General features: G+C 60.1%; 1 protein-coding gene across 1 annotated transcript; it reads left to right on the top strand.

The window, feature by feature from the left end:
- The first annotated feature begins 2,790 nt into the window (after positions 1–2,790).
- On the top strand, positions 2,791–4,893 carry POU4F3 (POU class 4 homeobox 3). The gene is made up of 2 exons (XM_080627495.1): positions 2,791–3,037; positions 3,311–4,893. The coding sequence occupies exons 1-2, from the start codon at positions 2,921–2,923 to the stop codon at positions 4,163–4,165; spliced, it is 972 nt and encodes a 323-aa protein (XP_080483621.1). The 5' UTR covers positions 2,791–2,920; the 3' UTR covers positions 4,166–4,893.
- Positions 4,894–10,534: the final 5,641 nt, after the last annotated feature.

The raw sequence follows: 10,534 nt of genomic DNA, 5'->3' as shown, positions 1-10,534 counted from the left end.
GAGCTGGAGGAGCTTTAAGGTCCCTTCCAACCCAAACCAGTCTGGGATTCCAAGATTTTGTGATAACAAAATGCTGCATTTCAGCACCAGAACATAGCGTGTGAATCTTGAGTGAGGTCTGGAAAATCCAACTTCTTTTTCAAATGCCCACTGAAGACAAACGTGAGAGCAACAGGAAACCTGACAGGACCTGGGATGGCAGGACAGGAAGCCAAGGCTCCACAGAGGGGACAGAAAACGGGTGCACCTTTGCTCCCCCAGCGAGCAAAGGGAAAGTGTCCTTGTGTTAGCTGTGCTTTAGCTCATTGGCAGGTCTCAGAAGGTGAGTGTTGCAGTGCTCTGCTCCAGAGGAGCCAGATTCGTTGTGGTTGTTTTAAATAGTAATTTAAGAATATGCAATGGGGCAAGTTATGCTGGCTTTGTGACTGTAACGGATAGCACTGCTCACAGTCAGCATGAAGTCATGGAGTCAGCATGAACCCTGTGTGAAGTAACACGTGGTTGTATTTCGAACTTCCCATTAGGCCTGTGTAAGCATTTACTATAGCATTTTTAAACCAAATTGTATTAGTGCCATGAAGCCAAGAGCCTATCGCCAGTGCTCTGACTGTGATGGGCTTTGAGTTACATTCCAAATAAGAACAGAATATTTTGGTGTATTAGAAAACAGAACCTTTGAATCGTGATCAAGTACAGATAGCACATGCTTTGAATCTGATTTTCCCTTCAGATTTTCAGCGAGTCTCTCATGATGTTCCATCAGGGTTTGGTGGGATTTTTCTTCCAGAAATACCATTAATTATTTACCAGTAGGTGAATGATCTCTGAAATCTACTGCAGTGACACTTTTGAGCCTGCAGATAGATTCTGATGGCAAACCACCCGAGCTCTTTTAACTTGTTATTGTTTATCCTTTGGACTCCTCTCCCCCGTCTGTGAGGTGTAATGGCAGTCGGCAGGGCCAGGAACATCAATATTTCACAGCTTTAATTACAGGGAGCGCAGCAGCTCCGTTACCCAGCCCAGTTTCGCTCAAAGCAGCTGCTGTCAGGAGCGAAGGAAAACCTGTGCTTGGAACAGGCAGTGGGGAGTGTGTCCGGGTGGGCTGTGACAAACAAGTGCTCAGAGATAGGACCCCTACCCGAGCTCCTCACCCAAGGAGTGATGCTCAGGTGCAGCGCAGCCTCCGGACAGCACTTGGGAATGGGGAAGGAGGCGTTCCCACATCTCCATCTCCTTCTTGCTTGAAAAGGGAGGAAACAACAACGGAGAGATGGAAAAAATATGCCAGCCCAGTGTAAATGATCCTGGAGCCAGGGCTAGTAGATGTGCTCTGAGCAGTGGGCACTACCTCTGGCTTTACCTCCAGCTCCCCATTTACATCGTCTTCTTTATCTGTGTTAACCAGACAGCACTGGAGAGAGGGAGGGTTCAAAACAAAACCAAACAAAGTCTTGAAATTTATCCCTCTATTAATTACTTGCACCCCAGCAGGGCTGCCTATAAATATGGTGCCACTTTAGATAAAACTTTCATGCAGCTCTTTAGGCCCTCTGAAATATAAATGATTTCCTTTAAATGTTTTATCGTAAATCAGGGCTCGCAGCTTTGCCGTAGCCAGCGCAGCGCGCGGGGAGGAGGCCGCTTTGCCAGCTCCCTCCTCCCGCAGCCCGGGGACTCCGCGCCCCGACACCGCGGCCCTGTGCAGCACGTGGCGCTCTCCGCGGTGCTGCCGCCGCGGTGGCCGGAGCCCCGGCGTTGTCCGTGGTGCTGCCTCCCGGAGCCCTCCTCGGCAGCGCCGTCCGGTCCCCTCCGCTCCGGCGGCCCCAGAGGGCAGCAGCTCCGCAGCCCGTCACTGCCACCGCTCCCGCGCAGGGTCCGGGTGGCTGCGGTGTCAGAGAGCCGGGAGAGCGGCCCCTGCGGTCCCGGTCTGCGGTCACTGAGCCCCGCAGAGCTCTCGGAAACTTTAAATCCAGCGGCAGGTTTTTATTTGGGTGTTTTAAGAGCTGCAGGTTTCAGCCCTGCCAAACCCTCAGCAGGCCCGGACCATCGAGTGCCCCAAGAGGTGCGAAACCCGGCAGAGCAGACCTGCAACATCCGCTGGTGGAGCTGTGGAAACTTCGGGGCGATATCTCCCGAGGTATGAGGCAATGTGGGGGGTATTGGCCGCACTGGGGGTATCTCCCCCCTCCCGAACCTCCAGCCCGCAGCACCCTTGGCAGTGCTCGGTGCTCCCTGTTCGTTTTACCACGTCCCGAGCTCGCCACCGCATTTCACGGGATTGACGGGGGCCGGGCAGTTCGAAACCGAGCTCCGAGGGGCGGAGGGGCCCGGGCCGTCAGCAGCCGGTACCCCCTGGGCAAGGCTGTGGAGACAAAAAAGCCATCGCCCCCTCGGCCCGCTCCGGTTCTGGTTCTGCCCCCCCCGCGGCGGGCGACCAAGAGGCCCTGGCCCTGGCCGCGGGAAGCGTTTGGCGGCGGCGGCGGCCAGCGGCGGGTCCCCGGGCCCCCTGGTCCCGGAGCGGGGCCACTGCCGGGGCTGCCCGGGGAGGCGATGCCCAGGGCTTCGATTCGCTCCGAGCCCTGACGGCGCGTCCCGCAGCCCCGACCAGAGCGCTGTGGAGGGCGACCAGGAGGTCCCGCTGCCCGTGTGTTACCCGCGCTGCCCCACTGCACAGTACCGCACTTCACTGCACCGCACTGCACAGCACAGAGCAGCACAGCACCGCACTGCACTGCACGCCTGCGCGGGGCCCGCTCCTGGCAGGCAGCATGTAAGATGAGTGAAGATGCGGGGGGGGGGGGAGCGGGCGCGCAGAGGCAGCGCTGCCATCGAACATCGCTCACTTGGGCAGCGGCGGGGCACGGAGCGAGCCCCGAGCCGATGCCAGGGGCTGCGCACCCGCGAGGGGCGCAGGACGATGGCCCTGAACGCCAAGCAGCCCTTCACCATGCCCGCCACCCTGCAGGAGCCCAAGTTCTCCAGCCTGCACGCCAGCGCGGAGGCGATGCGCAGAGTTTGCCTCCCGGCCCCGCAGGTACGTAGACGGAGCGAATTACCGCTTTGAGGCACATTTTCTGACAGGCACCGAGTTAATGTTTTTTTCATGTCACCAGAAACACTCGCGCGTCTCGGCGCCCCTCTCCCCCCTCTCCCGCTCCCGTCTCTGATCCGCACGTCTGCGCGAGCTGCCTTCCTATTAATTTTTATGACCTGAGCTCCGAGGAGGAACCGCGGTGCCGGGGCAGGTTTTTCAGCCGGAGATGACAGTATTCCCCACTGACTTCGCCATGCGCGTTCTTGCTCGCAGCTCCAGGGCAATATATTCGGGAGCTTTGATGAGAGCCTGCTGGCCCGCGCGGAGGCTCTGGCCGCCGTCGACATCGCCCCCCACGCCAAGGGCCACCCCCACCACCACCACCACCCCCCCCCCTTCAAGCCGGACGCCGCGTTCTCCGCCATGAGCGGCGTCCCTTGCGCCGCCGCCGCCCTCCCGCTGCCCTCCGCTCTCCCAAACCCGCTCCCGCACCCGGCGCTGGACGGCGGCGACCTTCTGGAGCACCTCTCCTCGCCGCTGGCCGTCGGAGGGCTGCCCGAACCGCTGCCGCCGCCGCTGCCGCCCGCCGCCCCCCTGGCCCTGCCCGTGGGCGCCCCAGGGGGGCCGCCACCGCCCGCCGCGCCCGAAGAGGGGTCGGACCCGCGGGAGCTGGAGGCCTTCGCGGAGCGGTTCAAGCAGCGGCGGGTGCGGCTGGGGGTGACCCAGGCCGACGTGGGGGCGGCGCTGGCGGCGCTGCAGCTGCCGGGGGTGGGCGCGCTCAGCCAGAGCACGATCTGCCGCTTCGAGTCGTTGACGCTGTCGCACAACAACATGGCAGCGCTGCGGCCCGTGCTCCAGGCCTGGCTGGACGGCGCCGAGGCCGCGCACCGCGACCGCTCCGCCGGCCCCGATCTGCTGCCGGGCGCCGAGCGCAAGCGCAAGCGGACCTCGATCGCCGCGCCCGAGAAGCGCTCGCTAGAGGCGTTTTTCGCGCTGCAGCCGCGGCCCTCCGCGGAGAAGATCGCGGCCATCGCCGAGAAGCTGGACCTCAAGAAGAACGTGGTGCGCGTCTGGTTCTGCAACCAGCGGCAGAAGCAGAAGCGCATGAAGTACTCGGCGGTGCACTGACGGCCCCAGGGCCCGCCGCACCGGCACCGACAGCCCCGACGGCGCCGCCCCACCGCACCCCCGGGACGGGACGGCACGGCCCCGCGCATCCCCCGGAGCCGCCGGCGCATCCCGGACCCCGGGACCGGAGCGGAGCGCGGCGGCAGCGGAGGGTCCGCGGTTTCCCGGACGGGCAGGGCCGCCACGGGCAGAGCCGCCTCTCCCCGCTCCCGCTGCCGGACCCCGCTCCCCCCGCCCCGGAATAAAGCTTTATTTTTCCACCCGAAGGGACGTGTCTTTCCTCGCCGAACGCGCGGGCAGCACCGAAGGAAATACCGGCTAGTGCAGATCAAACCAACACCCTTCGGCGGCGCGTCCCCTCCCGGAAAAGGGCCGGGGCTGTGCCCCGCCGGGCCCGCGGTGCCACCAGGTGACTCGGCAGCAGCCCCCGGGCTCGTCCCGCCTGTAGAGCGGGAGCACAGGCAAAACCCACCGCGGGCTCGTTTCTGATGCTCTTCAGAAGGGGAAAAGGTTTCTATTTACGACTCCCAGAAGCACCTTAACGATTAAAAATGAATGAGTGCGAGCCTCCTCGGGATATTTCCCTTCAGCGTTTCAATGAGTGACAAACATCAAAACGGGAGCCGGGTCCCAGCTGCCTCCCCCGTTAGGGAAGGACCAGAGACCTCTCAAATCCAGCCTGGCAATTCCCGGGAGCCGGGGGGCTCCTTCTCTCCGCGTTTCCCATATCAGCCCCAACGATTTGTCCGCAATCAAATGTCCTTCAATAATAAATGCCTTTATGCCATTACTTTATATTGTGGGTCCTGAACATTTAAGATAAGGATGATGCAATATTAATCTCCTACCGCAGGATAAAAGGGGCCGAGCGCAGCCCAGGCTGCATCCGCCCCCCGACTTTGCCGGTGCTCCCGGTGCCGCCGAACGCGCGGCCTTTCCGCGGGTGTTTTTACGCAAACGAGCCAGGTAAGAGGCGGTTCCGTCCCTTCCCTCGTCCAGTGCATGGCCGGCAGCGTCCCCCGGAGGTCGCCTCTCGGGCTGGAGACCGCCTCCGGCGGCCGTCGGGGCGGCGGGACTGGGGCTCGGTCCAAGCGCGGTGCCGCTGGCTCGGGAGGGAGGGATCAGCCTCAACCCCAGGCCAAACCCCGCCGTTTCACAAGCCTTTATCTTCCAGCATGCGACAGGAATAACTTAACCCTCCCAAAGCTGTCCTGGGACCGGGTTATTGTCCTCCCGGGCTGCGTTAAGCCTAACCTGAGCCTCGCTTAGCCCGTGTTTTTGCCCACCTGCCTGAGAGCCCTACAGCCGTGGTGGCCGTTATCTTCCTGCCTGTTTGCTTCTGGAGGACATCGGATCGTGCTTATTCTTATCATGGTGAAGGTGTCGCCACAGCGTCACTGTTTGGGGCTGGTTTTGCCGAGATCTGCACTTTTTGTGACAATTCTGCATTTGTTCATTTGGCCAGGTCTGGAGAAATGGCTTAAAGGTGTTAACCCAGTCCTAAAGGAACTCTCCCAGACTTGCAGTCGCTGTCCCAGAAGCGGGCTCCTGTGGGCTTCTCCTCCCACTCAAACACGCTGACCGGGAGACCTGAAGCTCCTGCTCCTCCTTGCTCCCTGCCCTGTATTCCTGGTTTCCCTGCATGGACACAGAGCTGCAGAGGCTCTGCCCGGATTTCCCTCTTTGCAAACCCCGGGTTTATTTCCACCCGGCAGGTGCAGGTTTGTGCCTTGCTCTGCCCCACACACAGGACCCGACGCCTCTCCCGGGGGTTGGCTCTGGAGGTCACCTACGAGCTGCTTTAGTCACTGTCGATGCCTGAGCCTTCCCCTGGCTGTGCCGGGCTGCGCCGGGTCCCTCTCACGGCACCGGCTCGGTGAGGAGCTGCCTTCAAAACTCTCTCCGCTCCTTGTTGCTCTTTCCAGGCGCGTGAGGATCAGGACTCCCCGCTTCCTGGAGGACCGCGGGGTTCCTTGTCCTGGTCCGCAGGGCTGTGGGACCTCCCCGGGACGCTTCGTTCCTCCCAAGCCCACCTCCCACAGGCTGAGAAAGGACAATCCCTTCCGTGACAGCCCCTGCAAAGCCCCGGGAGATGGGCTGGGAAATGCCGGGCGCAGCCGGTGCGTATCCCGCGGGCATCCCCGCTCTCTGGTTTCTGAGCAATTAGTTCATTATTTTCTTCCCCACTCCGTGCTTGTTCCTTAATCTGCCTCTCGCCGTCTCCCGGGGGCTGCGCAAGGAGGATGAAAGCGCAGGGACTCAAACAAGCCACCAGCGGTGCTCACCCCATTGATTCTTACACCAAATCTCCCTTCAATGATCCCATTAATAATGAATAACAAAAACCAGTGGAGGCAGCAAATCAATAGAAGCACATCTGATAGCACGGGAGGTGGGGGGAAGCTCCCAGATGTACAAAAGCACTTGTGGAAAGGGAGGGGGGACATGGAGGTGACAGCCTCGGGATGGGACATGTGGGGACAGCGGGCATGAGAGGGCTGGGGGTGCAGGGGTTTGGGGTAGGGGTTGTGGTGTTGAGGGGTGAAGGACAGGGTGAGGTGTGGGAGCAAGGCCATATGATCAGCTGGGTTGGAAAAGACCTTTAAGATCATCAAGTCCCACATCTGTTTCCCAGAGATACTCAGTGATTTTCAGCTGCAAAAATTCCATCTTCCAGTGTCTTTTTTCTCTGCACTTCCCCGCTCCAAGGTTTCACTTCTCCCGAGTTTGCAAGGAGCAGGTTCACCCTCCCCGGGGGACACATCCAGTTTGAGATGCAACATTCCTTAGTCCAGCAGCATCTGATGGAACTGCTCCATGCCACCAGCCCAGCCTTCACTTCGGGCCCCCTGCCTGGGCTGTGCTCGACACAGCAGGAGGGAGGATCAGCGCCAGCACCAGGAGATGTGGGACCTCAGGCGGAGGAATGCCATGGCAGTGGGGACGGGGGACCCGGAGTCCCAGCACCCCGGGCAGTGCAGTCCTGTTCAGACCAGCCCAATCCAGACCAGATCAGTTCAATTCAGTGCAACTCAGCCCAGTCCAACTCAGCCCATTTCAGGTCAGCTGAGCACAGGATCAGTGCTCAGAGCAGTTCCAGGACAGTTCCTGGCTGCCCATCTCTGAGCAGAGCTTCTAAGAAGGGATGTCTGGCCTAGCAGCCCCCTGTCCCCAGCACCCCGCTGTTCCCAGCAGCTCAGCACAGGGACGGGCCCAGCCCCTCTGTCACCCACTGGCTTGGGGACACTGCCAGGAGAGGAAGCCCCCTGCTCGCCGGTGTAAAGCAAGAGGAGCTCATTCCAGCCATAGAGCCCTGGTAGTTATCTCCAGAGCAGGGTACTTTAGAGCAATTCAATGAATTTGTCTGTAATGACACCAGCTCTGCTTTGCAGTTTGCCTGGAAATGTCAGATACGAATTTATTCCACCAAGACATGGTTTAGACTTTGTTTCTTTAAGCAAATTTAGAACTCTATATGGAGACACATGTCACAACATTTTCAGTCGAATTTTGTATGGAGGAGAAAAAGAGCACACGGGGAAAATGAAACACTTTATTTCCAGATCCAAAGGGAAGTAAAAATGTGCAATAACTCTGCATGAACCTGGATCAGCTGCTGTACAATGGCACTGACACACAGCAAACGTCTCCAACTGCCCGGTGCAAGGGAAGCTCCTACACAGAGCGTGCCCTACGGGTGGCCTCAGAGCCGCTGAGCCCCAGATTTGCTGCTTTTGCTGGGGCGTTGCTGAGGATTCATGAAACATTTCTGGGGCATAAGTGCAATATCATAAGTTCAGGATCTGGTAACAGTCACCCTGCGCCCTGCCCACCACGGCGACACGTGAGGGGCTCCACAAGCCTCGTGTGCACCAAGGGGCTGGATGCTGAGGGATCTGGACTGCACTGAGCAGCTCTGGGGCTGTGGCTGGGACCTGGGCCCTGCTCCCCCTGGGTTACACCTTTCCTTGGCAGCTTCTCCTCCCAGGAGAGCAGGAAGCCGGGAGCGGTGGGGAGGTTAATCATTGCCAGCGTTTACTTGCTTTTTAAACTTGCATGAGGTTGGAGATCAGAACGAAGAGGAGATGTAGGGCAGATGGATTTGCAGGGAATTCTTTGATTCCCTCCTCCCCGAGGCTGCTGTGTCTGACGCCAGCCTTCTGTGAGCTTACACCAGACCTTGTTTACACAGGATGAGCCCTGCTGCAGGACGTTGGGAGCACTGGGGATGCTGCTGGAGAGAGGATGGTGACACAGGGACACCTGTGGTGGAGAGGGATGGCATAGGGAGCACACAGTGCTCCAGGGGCTCCCTGGCAGCACCCAGGGGTCTTTAGACCAGAGAATTTGAGTTGTGAGGCATTTCAACCCTCTTGGCAGCATCAGTGCTTGATCAGAACATCCCTGGGGTGCTCTGCATAGAGACGAGCCCCAGCTCCCCCCATCTGCATCCCGTTTGTAACCAACTGCTTCTGAGGTTCAATCCATCCTTGTCTCTTTCCCCCAGAACCGGTGACACTGCCCAGCCCAAACGCACCAGAGGCTGCACAGTCCCATCTGCCTCTGTCCGTGTGCTTCCAGGAGCCCTTGGGAATTCTGGGGTCAGTGCAGGCCGGCGCTGCCCGGGGATGCAGAGCGATGCTCACAGCCCCTGCACACGGGGCACATGAGCCAGTCCCATAGTGTCAGTGGCTCCGTGTCGCAGTCATGTTGGATGCCACGTGCAGGCACGTTGACATGGAAAACGCATTAGCTCCCACCGAGGAAACCTGAGCAAACCGGCTGCGAGGCGCGGTGTCCCGGGATTCCACACCAGTGCTGTCCTGTGGGATGGTGCGGCAAAGCCGAGCAGAGCACGAGGAGCCGCTTCGCTCCAATTCACTGCAGCCAAAAGGACACGGGATTGGGAGCTCCCCCCGGGACAGCACAGATCCCGTCACTCCTGCAGCCCCCCACGTGTCACCCCATGGCCTCTGCCAGCCTCATCCCCCGGGGGTCAGCCCCACGGACACTGGGGACCCTCCCGTTCCGCTGCAGGAGCAGGAGAGCACATCCACCAGGAGAGCACATCCACCAGGAGAGCACATCCACCAGGAGAGCACATCCACCTCCATCAGACAGCTTCTATCCTAAAACTGCTTCATTAAATATTAACCCCGGAGATGGAGCGTTCCTGGTCTCGCAGGGAAAGAGGCCCACTTTCAGTGCTCCGTGGAAGTTCTCCTCTCCCCTGTACCCCATCACATGAACATGCACGAGGCTGGCACGTGGCCACTCCAGCCAGCGTCTTCCACTGGGAAGGGAAACGGAGCTGCCACCGGGCTGTCCCCTGAGCTGACCCCGCGGCCATTCCCAGCGCCCGCCCCATCCTGCTCTCCTGGGGTGGCGCTGGTGGGGGTCCGGGGGGCACTTCAGCCCTGGCAGCACTCGGCCAAACCACATCTGCCCCACACACCCTGCCCCTGCACCCGTGCTCTGCGAGGGAGCTGAGCCAGTCCCGGGGAGCAGCCCCAGGCAGCGTGGGCTAGAGAAGGGGCCCAGGACGAGCAGAAGCCGTGGTCAGAGCTGGAGGAGAGCCCGGCATGGGCAGAGATGCACCCGGGGCACTTCAGCGTCCGTGTACAGCCCCCACAGCCAGCCGGGAGCTGGGTATGTGCCCCAGCACCGGGACCAGGCTGCTCGGCAGCGGGGCTCTGCTGTGGGGTCACCGGTGACTGAGCCCTGCTGCCACCCCCCCGGGCATCGCCTGATGGCAGCACAGCGCGATCCTGCGGCAACGGGAGCAGCAGCGGTGGAAATGGGAGAGCAGCAGCACCTAGGCACATCAATAATGCATACAACGCCAGCAGCAACAAAGGCAGAGGGGGACCTGAAGCAGGAAAACAGAATATCACAGAGCTTTTTAATGGTCTTTTTCTATTAGTGTCAGCTCCGTGGTTGGTTTCAGGCAAAAGTTTCCCTGGACACCCCCAGAATTCCAAGCTGAGTGTGCAGTGGCCTGTGGCTGTCATTGGTCTCCAGTGCTTCCAGAGGGATCTGGGGTGTTGGGTGGCACAGTCTTTCCTGGCCAAGGGGCTGCAGGGGATGACTGTGGCGCAAACAGCAGGCAGAGATGCTGGGCATGGCTCTGTTGGCTGTACTTCACCTGTAAGCTCCCAACGAGCCAGAGTTTGAGTGAAACCTTCTGCTTTGGCTGCCTGGGCACCTCCATGGAACTCACACCCGTCTCTGCAGCCCCCTGAGCTCTGCAGCCCGTGCATTATTGGGGGAGTCTCAGACTTCTCATGCACATTAAAACCAGGATTTATATAAATACAGAGAAAGCATCAGGCCAGAGCAGGGAGCTCCATGCCGGAGTCTGTGTGTGCC

This window comes from Psittacula echo, assembly GCF_963264785.1.
Source record: "Psittacula echo genome assembly, chromosome: 11".
Lineage (NCBI taxonomy): Eukaryota > Metazoa > Chordata > Aves > Psittaciformes > Psittacidae > Psittacula > Psittacula echo.
The sequence above is the reverse complement of the archived record's forward strand: the minus strand, read 5'-3'. Positions and strand labels throughout refer to the sequence as shown.